Source organism: Dreissena polymorpha, chromosome 7 (genome assembly GCF_020536995.1).
Source record: "Dreissena polymorpha isolate Duluth1 chromosome 7, UMN_Dpol_1.0, whole genome shotgun sequence".
NCBI classification, from domain to species: Eukaryota; Metazoa; Mollusca; class Bivalvia; order Myida; family Dreissenidae; genus Dreissena; species Dreissena polymorpha.
In genome coordinates, this window is record NC_068361.1 from 9,785,818 (window position 1) to 9,808,647 (window position 22,830).

Below are 22,830 nucleotides of genomic sequence, written 5' to 3' on the forward strand. Positions count from 1 at the left end.
TCAATATCATGCAGTTCATTATTCCTGTGGCAGACACTTAGAGACTCATAGCCTGAGTAGGCCGGACATTTCGAGCGCTCACTCATTAAATCCATTTTTAATATGAATCTATTGCAGTATAAAGAAACTCCGAATCTCATACATTTGCTAATATCTTTACCCGTTTAAGGTTAAGCACGAGATGCAACAGCTACTGAAATCTATAAATGGTTTGATCAAAGCGCAGTGTGAAGGCCGGCTAAATTTCGAGTACCACATTTTCTTTGACGGAGCCGTGGAGGGGAAGGAGAGCGACACGAAAAACAAGTTTGTCGAGCAACTCATTTCAGAGATCAAGTCATCACCAGGTGAGAACATAATTTTTTATACAATTTCCTGATAGGATTTGGAGTAACGCATGTGATGTTTGTGTGTGCTTTGTGTTGTTGTTCGACAATATGACATGGATGAAAAAGAACGTGTCTTCAAGAGGTGAACGCTTACCTGCTTTTATATTAGAAGAAGCCTCCGTTTCGGATGCGATGTTATATTGAATCAAACCCTTACGTTCGCCATGCACAGTTCATGTTTAATGTTGATTAAAGTTAAATACAAATTCGTATTAGAATAAGAGTAAAAGGCCTATCCGATCGTTTCATTACATGTGTAAATTGAAATAAGGATGAACATTTTACCGTGTATTCAATTTCTAAGCACTTAATGGGATGTACAGGATTTATACTCTATTGTGTTTTCTTAAGTTTTGAAAATATATATATCTACAAACAATTTGATCAATCAAAATAGTAACATATTTGGCTCATCGTGAACCGCCGATAGGTGCCTCATAAGAATCCAGTTTCAAATGAAAACTCCCCAAGGACAACCAGAGCGTAAACATTTTTCATCTTAGGCCTTTACCGGCGGTTCATTTTGAGCAAAGTATATATTTATCAATTTAGAAAAAAGCTTGTATTGAACCATGGTGAGAGCTCAAACAATTAATTGAATTATCTGCTTAAACTAACTGATAAAAAATGGGCAGCAAATCATACGCTATTGATGTTCGTGTTTATTGATGATCACTACGGTTTGAATAATACGACTAGATGGCATTTCTGCTCATTATTGCTACAGATTTGGAGTCACAGGTAGATAGCGATAACAAGACATCGTATGGGAGGGCAATGGTGTGGAAAAAGAAAGATGGAAAACATCTACTTACTGTACACATGAAAAACAGCGAAAAAGTAAGATGCTTTCATAATTCATAACTGATTGAGCATGTTAAGCTTTTGTACACGCTAAGAGAGTCACGTGAAACTCAACACATGTCGTCCTATTTCTACATTTTTAAGATTAATATGCTCCATTTCCATCCTTAAGAAACTAAACTACGGATAAACAAATTGAATTATCAAAGCTGAACAACTTTTTCCTGAATTTATTTTCAATTTAAGTTTATATCTGGTTTTAAAAGATAATGGGATTACCCATTCAATCAACGAGACGCCTTTCATAGCCTTAATAGTCGTCTAAACAATGAGTGTAAGTAGAATAATTCCATTTGCATTTGATTTTGAAAAAAATGATTGGTAGCACAAATAATATAACATTATTAAAACTAGTTTTTCGAAAGCTGGTGTTTTTTCAGATTAATATGCTATTTTAAATTTGTTAAAATGAATTATTGGACTAACAAGTTTACCAATAACACTTTGAAAGTAAACAATTTTAACACAAACTAAAAGAGAACGATATTTCTAGATTAAGTTATAAGATTAGGTAATATGAATTACTGGTAACTTAAATAGTTAACAATCGAATAGCTCTGAAAATAAGAACATGAACCAGTATAACCAAGAGCTCAAATATGGTCTACTATGTATATGAAACCTTATGTGATTTACAGAAATCTGTGCACCTTCTGATCAGACTACTCGAATGTGTGTGTTTCTTCGTAGCTACACGATCAGCATATGCTATGTTGACCCTTTTCGCAAAGAACAGCTCAGTTCGAAAAATACCCCATAGAGCATGGCTGGTTTATCACCTACTTCAATGTTATTTAAATATAGTATTAAGTATCTAACGGTAAAATATTCACCCCACCCTCAACTAAACAAAACACACTCACCAAAAAACATCATATTACATGCTTTTACCGTCTTGCTAAAATAGTGGAGGAGTGTCTTTTAAAAAAAAACTGAAAGGAACTCAACGGAAAACAACATCAAACAATATATAAATACAAAACGACACACTAAAGCAGACTAAGCTGGTGTAAAGTCTACGTTCGTATGCAGGTGAAGAACAAGAAGCGCTGGAGTCAGGTGATGTACATGGCTTATGTGCTTTGGAAAAAACATATGATAAGCAAAAAAATGGTATGTAACCCTAATTTTATTTAACTAAATTAATGAGTTATCACGTTGGTAAGACATCCATAAAAATAATTTGGATTTCAAGAGTGTGACTCCCGTTGCGCAGAGTGAACACTCTTTTGATAGTATTTATTGAAAATAAGTATTATTCCTCTCTATGAATATACCAATTGTTTGATAAATTAAGTCTGATGTCGACAAAGATTACCAGTGACCAATGAGTTTTTACTCAATTTGTAATTACATTACTTTGTACTTTTTATACACTTAAAAGGTATGTGATAGGAAATCGTAAACGAAAGTTACACATACATGCATACTGTTATAAACGTAGGGGACTTGATCTGTGATTGTCATAATATGTATCATAATACCTCGCCGCCGATAGCTTCCAGATGCGAGACATACATCCTCACCACGGACGCTGACGTTATGTTTACTCCGGACTCTGTGGAAGCTTTACTCGATCGGATGATACGTGACGACTCATTAGGTGCAGTCTGTGCTAGGACTCATCCTGTTGGAAGAGGCCCACTCGGGGGTCTACTCGTCTGGTACCAGACCTTTGAATACGCTATTGGGCATTGGTTTCAGAAGGTAGGCCATTTTATTTTGTGTTTATTATCGCATAATGAATTTGTTGTTATTACGTGAGAAGTATACACACAATGTTTTATTTTCGATCGACATCTACAGGCTGCGGAGCATGTGATTGGGACTGTGTTGTGCTCTCCTGGATGCTTCAGTATTTATCGTTGCGATGCAATCCAAGACGTTCTTCCTGCGTATGCCACCGACGTGAAACATGCCTATGACTTCCTCACCAAGGATATGGGTGAAGACAGATGGTTATGTACACTAATGGTGAGTAATGTCTGTGAGCCTTTGACTATGTACATTTCATGACTCGTGAATTGTACTTAACATCTTTTTTATTTTATTAAAATGTCATTGGTGTCATGATTGGCAACAGTTAAATTATCGGCCGTGTTATGCTCTACTGTTACAACTCTTTTTTGGGGAGGTGATCAAGTGTTAGGACGAAATATATCTTGAATCGGAATGTCTCTGGTTTAAATCATGCTAAGATCATCGGATTTTGTCTTCGATAAGAGAACACCAAGAATGAACCTCTTTACTGATGTGTCTAAATGGTTAGCGAAAATACGGCAACGGGCCGCGGGTGCTTTGGTGAATAAAAATCAGCGAGGACAATGTGAATGTTTACATGCACAGTTCTCGACATGCATTTGTACTTTCCATTGTTTATCCCATGCCAAATTGTTTATCTTTTTCATCCATCTTGTCTATTTAAAAGTTCTGTTTCTTTGTGAATAACATACTTTATTCAGGAGAACATGCTTCATTCAAACAATAACTAAAATTCAAAAATATGACCCTTGAAATTACTATTCGGTGTAAAATGAAATTACAACAACAACAACAATGTTGAAACTATGGGCAAAAAATAGAGGAGAGAAACATGCAACATTCAGAAAATGACCGGATCCAAGACCGTGTATTTGTCATATAAATTTAGCATGTGTTAATTCTATTTTTATTGTTTCGAGATAACAACACGTTCTAGCCTTAAATAATTATTCATTTCTGTAAAAGATGCGATTGTTTTTTTACGACTCGTGGTATATTTTAGCATTTTTGAAAATCAATTTCCAGAATCAATATTACTGTTGTACGATTACGTCAGACCCTGACTTACTGAATCATGGCTGCCGGCACAATTCGCCGGCTATCAAAATTCACAAGCTAAACTTAAACACATTAATCTCGTTAAAGAATAAGAGGATATATACTCTGAAAACAGTTTATTTATGTTAAGTTCAAGGGTTTTCGTAAAATATACTTAAAAAACAAAATACTCGATGACATTCTAAACTAATAGTTTATTCTGCTTTTGAACCTTGCAGAATTATCATAATACATCATATACTTAGCATTTTTATTTAAATATACGCATATTTACTGTTTGTTTTACGGATATGTAAAAGTTACAGTAACAGCAATAGTAGACTTATCTAATGCTTATTTAATTGTGTCGTCATTAAAATTTATATTGACCAAACCTGAACATATATACGTTTTATAACTGTTTCCGTCGAACGCCATATTAACGGCTCGTAAATTTGACTTAACCTGTCAATATCAGTATTAGCATTATTTTGTTTTAAATACCAGCTGGTGATGAAGCAATGACCAAAAGCTTAAGTGCATTTTAGTAAAGTTATACTATTTAGGTTGGAGTGATTATATTTATCCTATTGACGTTCGTTCATGACGATAGCTGACAATACCTTAAGGTACATTTTGTAGCAGTGGCAATACTAATCTCATCCATACAACAACTCCTAAGGTGCAGAAGGGCTGGAGAATCGAGTATTGCGCTGCGGCTGAAAACCGCACTTTTTGTCCAGATCGCTTTGACGAGTTCTTCAAACAGAGAAGGAGATGGATTGCCTCTACTCTCGCGAATATGATGATTTTCATCGGCGATTGGAGAACAGGTAAAATACAACAAATACACAGCAATTTTAATAGAGCGGAACATGTAACGATACTATATATACAGGGATATGGATTATATCAAAAGAGATGCATCAGCAACACTCTCACCAATATGATGCTTGCGAATCAGAAATATCACAAATATTAAGCAATTGATACTATTAGTATCAACAATATAAATAAATAAATATATAATATATTATATTCAATATATTTATTATCGGATATTTAACCACATCATGAAATAGTTGGGCTGTGGTAACAAAACCGCTAGTTAACTTGTAGAGATTTACACATATGAAACAATATTGATCAATGAATTACTGATATAAACGTACCAATGTCATCTGCGAGTTGAGCCTATTTATCTATACCTATGATTAATTGAAAGGGATTCAACCACGTAATCAGCAAGTCTTGAACATGTACAACTACCACTATATTGATAGAAATTTTAAAATGTCATCAGCAAGTTGGCAACAAGTAACACTACAACTGAATTACTGAAAGTAATTTAATCATGTAAACACCATGTTGAGCACGTGTAAAAACATATTTATTATTACGGACTAAACCATGTCAAGAGTGAGTTGGGCACATGAATCAAAGGGACATTTGTAACAATTTCACTGATATACTGTTAGAGAGCTAAGCATGTAATCAGCGAGTGAGCTAAATGTTGAATAAAAATTATTTATAAGTAGGAATTTATTTATGTCTTCAGCGAGTATAAGACATGTAACGAACAACTAATTTACAGATTAATATGTAAACAAGTGTCGTTTGTTTAACTTTGTTATCCATGTCAATATTGAGTGTAGCACATTTTACATTACCACTGATTTTTAATGGAAACTTAACGTGTCATCAGCAAATGGAGCACGTTTAACGATACGATTGACCACTCCTAGTTTGGTTGAACAAACATAACCCCTAAATGATTTTTTTTTAAATAACAAAGCAAAAAACCTATTTCATAGAATTATACGAATGACGTAATAAATAAGTTATATTTGGTTATATAGTTATATAATTAGATCAAATCGGTACGCAACTTATTGGTGTAAATATTTTGTCTTTAAATAAAACAAAAGGTTTCCGATTACAGATAGATAAAAAGACGGATTAAGTTTTTAAGAAAATGTCAAAGCATATTTCTCGTGTATATGTCTTTTGAATTACGCGTATTAGTTCAAGTTTAAAAAGACTATGCTGTATTGTACGCAATGTGACACAATCGTACTCACTTACATTCAATGCTCTGTCATATTTGCTTTTAATTTTCTAAATAAGTAAGACAATTCCTTATGTACTTAACATATGAATATTAATATTCGTAAACGCCTAATTAAATTATAAATAATCTGTTTTATAATTTTTTTATTTGTTTTATTAATAAACGTTAATCGAATATACACTTGAACCTTCTCTTGAAACATTGAAAGAGAAACCATAATATACCAGTCGTTGTACATTTATGGCAAGGAATCCGTTGCGAAAAATAAGTTCACAACAAAATAAAAAGAAAGAACATGTTTGGGTAACCGCATAAAAAGTGTCAGTGTACATTATTTGGACTTTCAACCGGTCTAACTGAGCTCAAATCCTTTTACTAAGCCCACAATTAATCACACATAAATTAGGTATAAGTTAAAATTAACCTCACAGTATCAATATTCAGGGCTTCAAGAAACTTCAGTTCAGTTGAATTACCATTTAACAACCGACTGGTTGTAAACAGACAAGTGCATCAGAACCATAGCTTTGTAAGAAAACGATAAAATGAAAACTTAAACCAGTATCAAATCGATCACACAATCTATAAATCAATATGGAGGCTATATTGTAGGATTCATCGCATTTAAAGTCCGCATACCGTTCTATGATAACATAGGTAAAACACTCGCAAATTGACGCATCTCTATATTTTTCTTCGTGTACCAGATGCTTCTGTTGATTTCAACGCTAATAGGACCAAGTTCAGTCATTTTGGTCGTGTCAGGTTGGTAGGAAATATTTGATTGGGTTCATTGACAAAATCATCGAATTTTGACTGTATTCGTGTTTTATATCCCTGCAAAATCATAATATAAGGTACGTTAATAAATACAATTTTACATAAGGTAGGTTTCGTAAGATAGTTTGCATTTGTGTTCTGCTATTCCTTTCAATTAATCCTGGTAAATCGACTGTTATGTAATTGTTACCGTATCCTTAACAACGGCGATAATATCCTCATTATGAATGAAATCCTCTTTACCGCACACATGTTCCCGCATGTATTATATAAATATTATATAGTGAGCAAAACTTAAGACAAAACAGAAATGAACGAAATCTTTTATGTTGGACTTCAATGTGTAACATTTGAATCGATGAATATAGCGATATTTTGTCATGTTGCTCTGCTTTTACATCGAATTGATGAGGAAAATTGCGTGTGGCGGACCCGGGAAAGATCACAAATAACTTTTTACATATAGGTACACGATGCCACTAACATAGTTTTCGCTTTTTTTTGGCATTATAACATTGCAACTGCAGTTAACCCAAGCTTGGAAAAAATCCAGTCGTCATCGAATAATGACATGCTGCTGGTGTATTTGTATTATTATTTAGTTTCTGCTTTCAGTAGTTTAGTAAACATTTTGAATGCATTCTACTTTTAGATTGAAAAACAAGCAAACTTACATTGAGTTGACGCTCTGTGAATACAATAAATTCTCAAAGTGCTGTTAGTGATTTTAAGATTTTTCCAAGAGTGCTGACCTACCTCAGACGTATCCTAACGAACTTTCTCTATTAAAATATGTAAAATGTGAAATAAAATCATTATGTGCAATAAATACCATTTACATTATCATATTAAAACAGGAAAGCACAATTCAATTGTTCATCACTTAAATTGATAATACAAAACGGATTCACAACGTTACAGGTGGGTTAAAATACGCTTGGGACGTGAGGAGTCTTGATAGCGTCATCACTCAACGTGCAGTGTGTTTTCGATGTACCATTTTGTGTCTGAATACCTCATCAAAAAAACAGCTATGGGTACGTTTCACTTTTATGAAAAAAAGTCTTCATTTTCCAGGTTATAGTGTTTATTGTCAGCTCCCTTCCCCAAAACTTTAGCAAACGGTACTGTGCACAACTCTCAATGTATTACTATACGACGGTGAGCGTCAGGTCGTAATGTGTATTTGAAAAACATTAGCGTATCTCTTTCTCTTCGCTTTACCATGACAACGCAGTGGTTTAGTTACTTTCTCTTTGTTATATAAAAATAGTTTTAGTTATTTTTTCTTTATAACATATTCTATGGAGTAGAAAGATTGCGTACCTGCAAGTCCAAATTACAATAAAAACAATAACTGATATATTTGGTAAAGGGATTAATACTTCTCACTCGTTATTGCCAAAGCAAAATAAAACCCGGCCAAATTTTCCTTACCTGTGATAGAGGCGACGAACAATTACAACAATTCAACAAAAGAACTCGCCATTGCAAGTACAGTGTAAACATCATCCAAATGTATCCGAAGCATACAATTACCTACGTTATAACTTGAAATGCAAATGACCTAAGAATTACTCGTTCCATTTAAAGTAGACTGAATAATATATTATAACGCAATGTGTTCACTGCAGGTTGCCAAACTATCGACTGTTCTGTACGCTGTAATTATGGCTGTCGTCGTTGTCGGTATTGCCTTCGACGTGGTCTCGGACTTCGGAACAGACATATCACCAAATAAGGATGTAAACGCCACAACAACATTGAACCCTGCAAGTGAGCAAAAATAGTATTTATACATGTTTTTTAATAATCTCGTGATAATGCTCATCCATGCAGTCAATTCAGGAGCTTCACTGTCCTTTTTAACATTATTCCGGTTCAATTGCCCCCCTTTTCGAAAAGTATGTATTGCAATCAGTCTGTTCGTAGATATATATAGCAACATGTTTAACACATGTCATTAAAACCAATAACATTTCCACTTTAAGCGGCTCTTATATAAGTAATGTAGAGGCACTGTGAAAAAACCTGCCGTCTTTTATGACAGATCAATCCTTTGTGCATCTTTAATACTTCTTTTTTGAGTGCAAAAGAGATAAAAACAACAATTAAATTTCGATGGTAATCTATTTGCAGTTATCAGTCCAAACATGAGGTTCTCTACTACCACTATTTATCTTGGATGTATGGTAGCACTGTTTCTGGTGACCGGACTTCTTCATCTCCAGGAATGTGTTTACCTTTTTCACGGTCTCTGGTACTTACTTTTTCTGCCATCTGCATATCTTATTTTGACGCAATACAGCATCTGTAACATCACAGATATAACATGGGGTATGTATAGTGTGCTGTGTGCAATATTATTTAAACTGCGGTTTAAACTTTGTTGATAGCCCTCTTACACTTCTTATTGAGTACATACGTAAGCGTACTCAAGGTTTCTGACACATTCTGTCTCTATAATCTCGTTAAGTACCTCGATAATCGTCACAGCGAGGTTTGCGAAAATCTCGAGATATACTTTAGCCAGTGTTTTCTTTCGCGGACGTCCTAAGAATCACCAAGTTATGGATATTCGTAAATAGGTCCGTCACAGGATTTTTCAATTTACATTTTGAAAACAAAGGTCTCACCGTACAAGTAGTTTCATTATCAAATTCTATGTTTGTACCGCTCTTGTCTAAACAAGAACTATTATTGATCGGCGTGTGTTGGAATACCATCGATGCGGTTTTTTATGTATTAAGTTGTGGCATATACTTCGCTCTCCAAAAATGTACATAAGTTTATTTATTTTGTGAGACATGAAAAGCTCATTGCTATTCTGTAGGATCATTCCATTGTATGTACCTAGCTTTGGTTATTTTAAGTTATTCCTCACTCTGATAATTTAACATTCAAAATCATCGATAGAATCCGATTACCATCATTATAAAACATGTATTAGTGTCATCATTATTATGATCAGAGCACCATTATCATCATCAAATTATCATTTTTATAATCATATTTTCACTATCATTATCATCCTTATCATTATTATTCATTCGAACCATCACTATCATCCATTCCATCGTAATAATGATGTTAACTGTGATGAAGATTGTGATGCTACTCATACTGCTGCTGATGATGAAGATGATGCTGATTTTGTTAATGTTGACGATCATAATCGTTCATCGTAATCATTGTAAACAAACGAGTGACAGACAGACAAATTGAGATTGTACGAGATACATTTTTTTAAACAACACGTGGGCAAAAAATATATAATTAGGCGTTTACACTTATCAGAGAATGTTCCATACCGGTCAAAGAAATGTTAAAACACCGTCACAAATGCGCACGCGTTTAAGTGAGAATATATGTTATCGAAATGCATCTTGCGCTTTGTTAACTTTGTTGCGGCATTCGACTAGTCTACAAATGCAATGTTCTTGTATGAACCAACTGGTTATGATCAACATTAAATTTTGTTTAACAATATGAAATTATGCAATAATATAATATGTACGCAATCATTTATTTGCTGGAATGTTGCGTGTAATTATTACATATAACAGAAGGAGCCAATTTATTTATTCGGTATATTAAGTGATGTTAGAGAAAGCCAGTTCTGTTTAAAAATTTAAATAATCATCAGCGTATACATTTTCACGGGAGGTTATTTTGAGCAATCCATGGTTCGTTCTGTTTCAAGCTGTTCTTAAGTCAGTAATTGGGCTACGATTCTTATTAATTGTATTGACTTACCAAATATACCAGAAAAGGGTTTAACCCTCAAGAGTGAAACAAACAAATCAGGACTTCTGTTCGCGCAATGCTACACCCAAACACAATTATTTTAAGAACATGTATGACTGATTCATAAGAAAGGAGATACTTTATTCGTACACGCTATTTTTAGGTACCCGCGAGGGCGAACAACAGCCTCAGAAATCTGCAAACCCTCCTTGGCATAAACAATTTAAACTTCTATTGACACGTCTATTCTTGTAAGTATTTGACGTACTTTTGTATTCTGTTATAATGTTGTTTTTGTTTTTTCTACCTTTTCTACTTTACAGCGTAGGGTATTGTTTAACGACGTAGCTTAGACTCCAAGAGACAGTTGTACCAATGTAATTTTGATTTACTATTTTTGTATGTAGCCGTATGAACAATAATGCAATATTCAGACATTTCAGGTATTGGTTATACTTCGAATATGACCTTGACATTATGCGTGTTTTCAAAGACAATAATGACACACTAACACATTTTCAGTTGTTCTTAAAAAATATGTTGATATTGAGATCCCGGTTAACTCGTTATTTGCAGTATGATGGGACCATTCTTATTTTTTTCTACGGTTTACAATTTGAATCATATAATTAGGTCAATGATAAGTTATTTCAAACAACAAGGCGGGCGATATTTGCGACAAACACAGATATTGGTTTACATGATCGCCAGTTACATGTATATGTAAAGGCTAATGGTTAGACAGACCTCACACTGCTAAACTGGTTACGCCCTTTATGTTTTCAGTTGCTTCTTTAAAGAACAAGAGAACGAAGAGAGTCCGGATTCTGCTAGGTAGGACGCGTTCCCATATGGTTAACTGCTCACATTTTTTAGATTTCTTTCTATCCCATTATTTAGGTGTAGCATAAACCAAACCTAACTCCTCTCGGCGTAGTAACATTATCTTGTGTTCTTTTCCATTTTGACGAGTTTTACAGCGCGTCATTTAAAGTTCACACCGACTAACACTTGAGTGTGTTTTATCGCAACTGGTTTATAATAAGACCTTTACCAGTAAATACGTTTTAAAACAAACATTTGTTGTATATAATGTTTCTGTCGAAAAATGTTATGATATTTTATTGTCGTTTTAGTAACAATAACACTTAGAGCTCAGAGAGCAGCAATGGAGGAGCATATGGTGATGATATTTATTTGTTTAATGTTTATAATAATAATAATAATAATAATAATAATAATAATAATAATAATAATAATGATAAAAGCTTTATTTACTGAAGGTTACACCTTAAGACAATGACACATTATACATGTGCAGATGAATCAATACTTTTTTACAATGTGGCCTTCTTAAAATAACATACACAAATAGTTCTATAACAAGTAAAACATTCAAACACTATTTACTTACACCTATACATAACACACATTATGTCTTTTAGACAGACACACATGAAATAAAATTGATTAGAAAATAACATGACATATCATTGATAAGAAAATAAATGTGCTTTATATTGCCTTTTAAAAGCAGAGATAGAGCATGCGATTCGTATTCCAATTGGTATACTGTTCCAGATATTCATGCTATGGTATAAAAAAGCTCGTTTCTTATAACATGTATTTACTTTGGTATTAACAATATCGTTATAGGTTGCAGATCTTAAGTTTTAGTTGTGATTTTGAGAAAAAGTTATAATATCATTTAAATATTCCGGAGTCTGATTGTTGACACATTTATATATTAAGATTGCCGTGTGGTATTTACATCTATTATTAAACGAGAGCCAATTAAGCTGTAAAATCAAATCTATGGATGGTGTTCTAGTTTGCTTTTGTAGAATGACTTTTGCTGCGCGTTTTTGTAAAACATTAACTTTTGTTTAATTGGTTTTATTGGCGTTTCCCCAGATCGTACAACAAAAATCGAAATTTGTTAGAATATATTAATTATGAAATAATTTCTTCAAATCAAAAGTAAGATAATTTGATATCTTTTTTTAGCAGAGATATTTTACTGCTTATTTTAGAGCAAGTTTTATAAATGTGTATTTTCCATTGCAGACGTTTGTCGATATAAAGTCCTAAAATATTATGGCTAGTGACATTCTCAATAGCATTATTATCTATTTTTAGATTAAGGTTGATATTTTTAATGTTTTGTTTTGAGCCAATAAGCATGCATTTTGATTTATTAGGGTTTATCATCATGTTATTGAGGGTGAACCATTTTTGTATGGAATAAATATCATTTTGTAAGTTAGTCTGAATTTCTGAAGGATTGGCCCCTGTAGCATATAGTGTCGAGTCATCAGCATACAAGTCTATGTCTGATAGGTTAAGTAATAACCCAATATCATTAATATAAATTAGAAACATGAGAGGGCCCAAAATAGAACCTTTAGGGACACCACTCGTAATAGTTAGAGGGGTATAAAAACTAGTCTCTAGTTTAACGCATTGTTGTCTTTGACTAAGATAAGAACGCCAAAGGGACAAAGTACCATCTGAAAAGTGATGAAGTTTTAGTTTGTACAACAGAATTCCATGATCTACTAAATCAAAAGCTTTTTTCATGTCAATAAAACAGAACCAATACAATTACCATTATCTATATCTTTTAGGCTCTCATCAATGAGTCGAATCAGTGGTGTTTGGCAAGAATGATTTTCTCTAAATCCTGACTGATGGTTTTTTAACACATTTGTTACACGAAAGAACTCTTTTAATTCATTTGGTAGATGTCTTTCGAATATCTTAAATATAGTTGGCAAAATTGAAATCGGACGATAGTAATTACAGTCCTTTCTGTCTGAGCCTTTATATATTGGTAGAACATACGCTTCTTTTAACAAATTGGGGTCAATTCCTGTACGAATACTATTATTTATTATCGATGTTATTGGTGGACAATATGCTCTCCACAGTATTTTATAATATTTGCACCGATCTCGTCGATTCCCGTTGCCTTGTTAACATTTAAATTGCCAATTATTTTACTTACTTCGAGAGGGGTAATGTAATTTATAGAAAATTCATGCTGTTTTAAGGATTTGTCGAGATGTAGCTTTAAATAAGAAAAGTATTCTTCGTAAAATTACAGCTTATCAAGTATGTTTGATATGTTTGTAAAATACTCATTTAAGGTAATTAGGATCCTACATTTTCCCTCAACATACACACCGTTCACTAAAATTTTATTTGGCAAATTCACTCCGCTGTTTTGATCATTGTTATTATTAGATATAATCTTAAAAAATTTCAAATATCGTACTAATACCATTTTTAACAGCATTGCTGTAATATTCTTTCTTGCTTTTCCGAATTAATGCCGTAGTTTTATTTCGTACCAGTTTATAATTGTCCCAGTCTTTAATTTTGCGGAAATGATCTCTATCTATGGCAGTTGACACATTAATTGGAAAAATCACGAGGTCTTTCATGTTAACGTGTATTGGAAAATTCATTTTCAGGAACAAATTTCAAACAAGTGTTTCTATTAACCGCTTACCTGTGCTAAAGAAGTACTATAACATCGCTTTGTGCTATACAGAGTTTGCATTCAAACGAGTGAAGCGTATTGCATAACAACGCATTAAAAGTTTTCTATAACATATTGATCTCTGTTAAATAAATTTCTCTCATCCGCTTCACATTAAAGCAGAAACAAAATTCGGAGTTGGTTTATTTATTTGTTGTAGTGTCCAATGATCAATAAATCCATTGTACAGTATAGCGGATAGTAAAGCTTTCAGATCAAACTGTGCATACATGAAAGCTATTTCGGAGGTACTTTTGCGGATATGTAACTAGGTGAATGTTTAAGAAGACGAACTTAATGAAGCACTACAAAACCTGATACAGAAAGAAACAGAAACTGAGTTTTGGGATGGCCTAAAACTATTATGTATTAACTCTGAGAATGGCAAAACGAAGACCAATGATGATGGCAAGACGATAACCACTAACGATGGCAGGACGAAGCCCACTGACGATTGCAAGGCGATGACCGCTAACGATTGCGGGACAATAACCATTGACGTTGGCAAGAGGACGCCCACTGACGAAGGACAGAACACAATAATGAAAGGTACTGTTATTGTAATCATTATGATCAGAAAAGTCTTAATATACGCACATTTAACCATATGAACATTATATATTAATATTAATATGATATTAATAGCGAAGGTCTAAGCCTCTGCGCGAATATGTCATTAAACCCGTTTTGTGACGGTGGCTCTTTTATCTTATTTATGTGGTTTACTAAGCCACATTTATCCCATGAGAGCCAAAATAAGAATATGTGGACAATTGTAACGTCTTCGAGGACATGAAATCGTTATCGAGCTGTCCCGTCTGGTGTGTTTTTATACCATATATAGGATGCTATAATGTATATCTTTCAAAATAAATACTTTCTCTTTATTGTATAAGGTCCTCTTTTATTACAGATCAGCTAAATGAATTAAGAAACACATGGTTGATGATTTTTGCTGTGACAAACACGATCTGGCTTGCCTTGATCTTCACCCTTGCCAACAAAGGTCAGCTGTTCAGTGTATTAGGAAGCAACCCTGCCGGTACGTAGAGTAGCATTTCATTGAGTAAAATAATGATATTGCCTAAAGAAATCAATGACGTTTGATGAAATCAATGAGTTTCATCAGTTTAATTTAATAGCACTGAATTTGTTTTTGGTTCAACACCTTGGAAATGGTCCTTAAACAAGTAGAGGGAGTGTTTTCTGCTTTGATATGCTGAAATCAATTGCAGAGATATGAAGTAAATAGGTCGCATGACCTATCATTAAAATGATAAAGTTTTAATTTGTATAAAAGAACCATATGGTCCACAATATATAATGCTTTTTTAAAATCCAAGAAAATTATTCCTAACAGATTTCCATTATCAATGTGTTTAAGCCATGAACCAACTTTATTAATTAATTCTGTTTTGCAAGAATAATATTTGCCAAAACCCGACTGAATTTTGTTTAATAGACCTGTAGATTCTAGATATATATGCAAGTGTTTGGCTATATGTTTTTCAAATATTTAAGATATAGTAGGTAAAAGTGATATTGGTCTACTATTATTGTGATCTTCTACCGATTCCCCATTGTATAAAGGTACAACGTTTGCAATGTTAAGAAGGTTTGGAAAGGTGCCATGTGATATACAGTTTTTTATAAGAGCAGTGATTGGTTGTATTATGAATTCTTTGCAAAGTTTAATAATGCTGGGCCCTATACCATCAGCCCTAGCAGATTTGTTTGACTGTAGTTGATCAATTAAAGTACTAACTTCTAACGAAGTAAAAAAACTGAACAGAGAAATGCTTAGAATCTAGCTAAGCATCTAGATGTGTTTTCAGTGAGTGGAAATCGTGTCTAGCAAATTCAGTCTTTTTAATAAATTTCGAGATGTCAACAAATGGTCTATTATTGATGAAGGTTCAGTAATTATATATGGTTTGTACTTTAAATTGTTGATTTGTAGCCAAATAGATTCAATATCGTCACTTTCTAAATCATGTCTACGTACAAAAGAGATGCTATCTTTAATATGAACTATTATACCGCCTCCAGCAGAAATAGCCCTATCACGTCTTACAATGCTGTAACCGGAAATTAATATATAGTATTAATCTCCGTTTTATCATTTAAAAATGTTTCACAAAACCCTACTATATCTAAAGAACTATTTTCGTGTAAGTAAACACAAATTTTATCCAATTTAGGCAATAAATGATGGATATTCAAATGCATAATATGCAAACCTTGAGATGTGTATGGAATATAACAATCATTATTTACTTTACATTTTAAAGTAGATAAAGTATGTGAAATTTCGCAAGAACGTTATTATCCAGGGATGATATATCAGTGTCTAAATTATTTATTGTGCTACATCTAACATTATTCAATCTTAAGCAATGTGGTTTATGTTGATTTTTATCATCATTAGCAATAATTTAACTTCACTTACATTTGTGCGAGTTACATTTGTTACCGACGAAACAATGCCAAATTTATTGGTGCTATAGAACGATGTAGTACGTCTGTCATAAATAACCGATTGTCTATAACTATTTGATATAATGCAGAAAATAGGTTTAAAAGGAAAACTATATAAGGTCCTTGTCTCTATGCACTCAAATTTGCGGAGTCGCGTGCGTGTCATAAATAACAATATCACTACTGATTTTAAGTGTAACATCGGTACAAGGCAAGGGGAAGTAACAAGCACGATAATTTTTAATTTATTCATAAATGAGTTATCCCTTTACCTACGTGACCGAGGCCAGCAAGGAATTTTCATTACTGAAGATATTAAAAAAATACAGTGTATATTATTTGCGAATGATGTAGCGAGTTGCTCTGAAACCGCTATAGAACAACAGCGTCAATTGGATAGTACTTTTGATTTTTGCCAAATAAGTGGCATGACTGTAAATGAAAAGAAAACCGAAATAATTGTATTTAGAAATGGTGGCCCATTACGGTCATATGAAAATTGGTTCTCGTGTAAAATCGTGTAAATGTTACATCAGTGTACAAATACATGGGATTATTGTTTACTCCTAAATTAAGTTGGTCCAAGGCTAAAGCTAAGTTGGCAATGCAAGCGAAAAAATCCATTAATGCGATGAAAAGCTACCAAGGATATTTTGGAAAATTTTACCTTCAAGAATATTTCAAACTTTTTGACTCAATGGTTAAGCCAATTCTTACATACGGGGCGGAAATTTGGGGCCATACCGTTTCTGAAAGCATAGAACAAATCCAGACTCAGTTTTGCAAAGATTTTCTTGGTCTAAATAAGTCAACCAACAATTGTATGGCTCTAGGAGAGGTTGGTAGATTAGAATTATGTGTAGACTATCATTTTAACTGTATTATATACTGGTGCAAACTAATTCACATGCCATTACATAGATACCCCAAAAACTGTTATAATATGTTGAAATGCCAGGATGAAATCGGAAGGACCAATTGGGTTACTTCTGTAAAAAATCTGTTATTTAACTATTGTTTTGGTTATATCTGGGTTTATCAGGATGTTGATAATGTTAATGTATTTTTACAACTTTTTAAAGATCGCCTTATTTGTTGTAACAGGCAAAAATGGTCAGGAAGTTTATTCGACTCGTCAAGATGCGAAACATATAGAATGTATAAGTCATTGCTCGAACCAGAAAAATATATTTCGCTTAAAATACCATTCTACTATAGAAAAGCACTTGCAAAGTTTAGATGTTTCAACCATAAGTTTCTTATTGAAACTGGACGACATGTTGGTAAAGCACATGCTCTTAGATATTGTACACATTGTCTAAATGTAGAAAACACTTTTGCTATTGAAAACGAATGTCATGTATTTTTTCATTTTTCTAAATTCCACGAAGAACGTAATGTATCTTTTTTCTTGGTATAATGGAAACAGAGAAGAAATCGATTTTATTGATCTGACAAAAACGAAAAATGATCTAAAATAATAGCAATTTTCATATATTTCTTAATGCGCAAAGCACAAACATAAAACTATTCACAACTCATGTATGTATAATGTGACATGTCTGTATATTTTATTTTGGGTCGGTGGCCGTTAATTATTAAATAAATTGTCTTGTCTTGTCTTTTGGGTAGTCTGCAGTCACGTGTTACATGATTATGACGTCCAAAGTTCGTGCAATGTCGACTGTTTTCATGATTGACGTATTAACGAACGTACCGGAAGTCACGATTTTCATTCTGACAATCATGACAATCATGATGCTCACTCCGGGTGTCCAGGTGTCCGTTCCTTAGATCATGATGCCTGATAAAGTCATGGTACCCATTACGGAAGTCATGATGCCCTTTCCGGAAGTCATGATAATCGTTAGGGAAGTCACGATGCCCGTTCCTAAACCCATGAATCCCGTATTGGAAGTTCGGTTTAGCGCTCCGGTATTTACGATGCCCGTTTTTGAAGTCACCTCTAGAAATACATCTCCGCTGATTTTGATGGTGATGAAGATGTTGTTGTTGTTGCTGCTGCATTATTTTGTTAGTTATATGCACGACTTCGTTGATTGCTTCCACAAGTGAACTTGATCCATAAATATTTGGGTGAATTCCATCATGTGTGAATAGTCGTTTCGCCAAATGTCCGTTTCCGTACAAAAAAACAATTATAACAATCGATCAGTTTAACCGGAAGTGAGCTCGATACATATTCCAGCAGGGAGTTGAAACGCGTACATCAACATCACGTCGAGGACTTATTTTGCAGATAAATATCTCACATTTTGTTTGATCTTGAATGCATTGCGCTGTCTTAAAGACATCATGCACCCTGTATACACACAAAACGGTGTCACCTTATCTTCAAAAGCACGAATTTATCAAAGGTGTAGAATAATTCCAATATTTATTACCAATATCCAAAAACAATCCAGCATATGTGTTAAATATTATGAAATAAGCAATTACTAGTTTGTCAAATAGTGTTAATGATAACAGTTTTCATCGGCATTTTGCTGCTGGTGGCATTAAGATTTCGACAGCATTGACCCCAAGCTTCCAAACAGGCTGGTGCCTTGTGTTGCCTTACAGTAAAGCAGGCTCATCAGTTCTGCGCGAAACTTCGAGCCGCTGAACACGTAGATGGCAAAGTTGAAGGTGGCGTTGAAGTAGCTGACCAGAATGGCAACATCGTAAAGGAACTGAATGTACTCGGCATCGTAATAGGCCATGTAAGGATCAACTAACGCGAGCGCCAGGAGCTTCACAGCGGTATAATCGTGAGGAGGAACAGCACGCATAGTGAAATCATGAGAATCGACAGTGGACGCGTGTCGCGCAACTGACCGGAAATATTCATCCGCTGACGTCTTGAACGGGAGCGCGCAAGCTCCACTACGATGATGACGTTTCCAATGAGAAGCTGCGGGAACGGCAAGCCGAAAGTTAACGTGAAGTCGATCCAGAAGTAAACATAGTCATTTAGGTCGTAGTATTCCTTCGTGGACGGAGCGCACTTCACGCCCTTGTATCCATTCACATCATACATCACGAGTAGTATTATATTAATTCCGAACACGGCTAGCACAATCGTGACGATGATCAACCCAGCGTTTCGTGGGGAACAGCCCAGTCTCACTTTATGCGGAAATAGCACGCAAGCTGTTCTCTCGAGCGTGACGGCCACGATCAGCAACGGGGAGAGGTGGGTGCTGCAGAAGGCAAGGTAGACTCTCGCTTTACACCCGAGGTTACTCAGCAACATTGTGTCAACGCCAAAGGTATATCGCACCCACATTGGCAGGACTTCGCTGAACCAGAGCAAACAGGAACACCGCCGTTGACGTCAACTTCTTCTGACGAAGCAGCACGAACATAGTCATAGCGTTTCCGATCGTTCCAATGGAAATAAGAATCGGCGGAATCACCCTCAAGAGCAGCGCACTCGTGTCTCTATAGTAACCGATCGGCGGCGGCCACCTCCCGAAAACGTTTGATGACGTCGCATTGAACGTCTCCTGTTCTGTAACGTTTATCAATGTAACATTACTAGCAAACTTTGTAGTTACATCAATAGATTCCTAAGTTTCGATTTTTTTCGTTCAAAACTCCTTTACTTGAACAAGTATTTTAATTTATTTTTATTTCGCCACTGTTCATGCTCGGTGTCAGGCGTCTATGTCATTCGCGATCTCTGATCTGAAATGACTGCTGTATGCAAGTACTGGTAATATTTCATAAATTCTCAGCACATAGCGGATCTGGTTCTGCCTAGATAATTCGCCTTATGACTGTGTCATCTATATTAACTTATTAATCTAGTGGGGAAAGAACTAATCATCTCATACTGTTATGTTTTTGCTCAAAATGTTAAAACATTATATTAGAAATAATTACGTGAATAAGTGATTAATAATGCAGGAATGATAATTGGATTCGAATCAGAAGCAAATCAGAAGGGACTGTAGTTAGTCACAAATTATCAATTATCAATAATTTTGGAGCGACCCATATACTTTGGTGGTTATGGTGATTATGGAAGCTATCAGTAAAATTACTAGGCTGTTTGTCACCGCCATCAAGTAAACCGCTCATGAGAACTACGCCGTGCTTCCGAAGCTGCCCAAGCCAATCTGGCGTTTGCTTAAGAAAACATATTTTTCGATCATGGTTTATTGTCGAATTACCCACAGTAAGGAGTATAGATGCGTAGAATTCGCACTCGTGATTTGATAACACGCATCTATACAACTTACTGTGGGTTATTCGACAACAAACCATCATAGAAAAATATTATTTCGATTCTAACACGATTCGGATTGAGTTAGTTCAAGCTTTAGGACGTGAACTATATTTTTCAATACCCCGCACTTCTAAGTACAAAGTTTACTATTAAGTGACGTCATTGAATTGTACAAACATATGACGTCGTTTTCATTCATAAATATTTTGCAAATGACGTCACTTTCATTGATAACAACAATCGTAAAAACTTAATGATATCACTTTTATTGATGCTACTAAAAAGCTGACATTCTATAAATGTTTTCTGAATTACGCTTCCTAACAAATAACATTCTTTGTAGGCGTGGTTATGCCACTTATCACCAAATATACAATTTGTTGTGTCATTACATTTATATACATGTAGTACAGTCCCTGGGCACCTCCAGTGTGCAAAAAAGAGTGAAAGCTGATTTATATATCATTTTTAGGTAAATGTCTGAAGTGTCAGAAAATTTTGGGTGGACATGCCGCGTGATGGTAGGTTTTTTGTAATCCAAGATGGCGTCCAAGATGGCCGCCAAAAATGATAAAAAATCCAGTTATCTGTTTTTCAGTCTGAATTTTCTGAATTTGAATAAGATTATTATTTTTTCTTGACTAAACAATGGAAAACATGTTTTTGTCGCAAAATATGTCACTTTCTGCCATATTTTTTGACAAATATTTAAAAAAAGGACAAAAAAGTATCCAAAAAATGCGAAAAAAAGACATAAAAATTGAAAGTGAGTGCAAACTTTCAATTCTGTTGCTTGTAATTTTATTAATTATTTCAATTTAGTACCTGTTTAGTGTACGGGCATTAATACTCTTTACATAGATGCTGTTTTCATCTAAAACGGACACGGCATTGTTGACTTATTCCAATTTAAAGGTGGGTGGGGTAATTATAAGGTTTAGTCAATTATGTTTGCAAATACTACAATTTTTTACCTTTGTTACAACAATTTTAATTCAGAACATAACGCATGTTTTTTTCTTAAAACATTTTTTGATGACATGAGATTTTCTTTTTCTAATTATGTAATTTATTGTATTCGGTTGCCATGGTAACAGTTTCGAAATACTTCTATTTCCAGTTTAAGTGCTTAAAGTTTCCAATAATCGCTTTTTTATAGTGTTATGCTATTAAATTACTTTATCGCAAAAAATATTTCAAATGAGATCACACAAACACGATTTACGATGTTTAGAAAACTGTACTAGTATTCGGATATATTGAAATTGGGATAGCATTCAAATTACTGTTGACTATTGCATTGGTTTTCGAAATAGAAGACACACTTTTATCATAATTAAGGTTTGAAAAATACGATTGACATAGAATCAATGAAGTTTATTAATGGATATCACATTGAGTAATTGCATAATTTATAACAAACGTGTGTAAATCTGTAACAGATAAAAAGTAAATCTGTATAAAGATTGTATAACGATCACCTTATAATTACAATATACAAACAATAGAAAAATAAAATGCTTCATTTATCAACGGTTCGATTAACGCAAACCATAGCTTGTGTACATAACTGTGCTGTTATCGAATTCGACGAAGAGCCATGTGCACGCATACCACTTTACACCACAAGCTAGATACAATACAAATATTTTGCTTTCAAGCTAAAATCAATGTAAAATTAACATATCAACAAATGTGCATGTACTACAAATTTGCATTGAATATGTGAAGAACATGAGGAAATCTGTAACAGAGTCAGTCAAATATATAATATATAGCATTATATTTTTTACATTCTAAATAATCAAAATACAAAGAAGAAATATAACTTGAGTCACCAACAGTCGGTCGTCATTATTTTAGACTATACCTTAATCTTTATTAATAATGTAATGTTTTCATAATTAACTATGTATATTAAGAT

The 22,830-nt window shown here is 34.0% G+C and overlaps 1 protein-coding gene across 1 annotated transcript in view; it reads left to right on the top strand.

Annotated features, from left to right (window-relative positions):
* The first annotated feature begins 1,178 nt into the window (after window positions 1–1,178).
* LOC127839027 (chitin synthase chs-2-like) overlaps window positions 1,179–22,830 on the top strand; it is a 30,159-nt gene continuing 8,507 nt past the window's right edge. The window contains exons 1-13 of the mRNA XM_052367161.1: window positions 1,179–1,229; window positions 2,286–2,366; window positions 2,752–2,960; window positions 3,060–3,227; window positions 4,735–4,885; window positions 7,825–7,940; window positions 8,538–8,679; window positions 9,043–9,240; window positions 10,814–10,901; window positions 11,437–11,484; window positions 11,787–11,833; window positions 14,355–14,743; window positions 15,108–15,236. Of these exons, the coding sequence (XP_052223121.1) occupies window positions 2,796–2,960; window positions 3,060–3,227; window positions 4,735–4,885; window positions 7,825–7,940; window positions 8,538–8,679; window positions 9,043–9,240; window positions 10,814–10,901; window positions 11,437–11,484; window positions 11,787–11,802 (1,092 nt within the window). The 5' untranslated portion in view covers window positions 1,179–1,229; window positions 2,286–2,366; window positions 2,752–2,795 and the 3' untranslated portion in view covers window positions 11,803–11,833; window positions 14,355–14,743; window positions 15,108–15,236. The remainder of the gene's footprint in view (window positions 1,230–2,285; window positions 2,367–2,751; window positions 2,961–3,059; window positions 3,228–4,734; window positions 4,886–7,824; window positions 7,941–8,537; window positions 8,680–9,042; window positions 9,241–10,813; window positions 10,902–11,436; window positions 11,485–11,786; window positions 11,834–14,354; window positions 14,744–15,107; window positions 15,237–22,830) is intronic.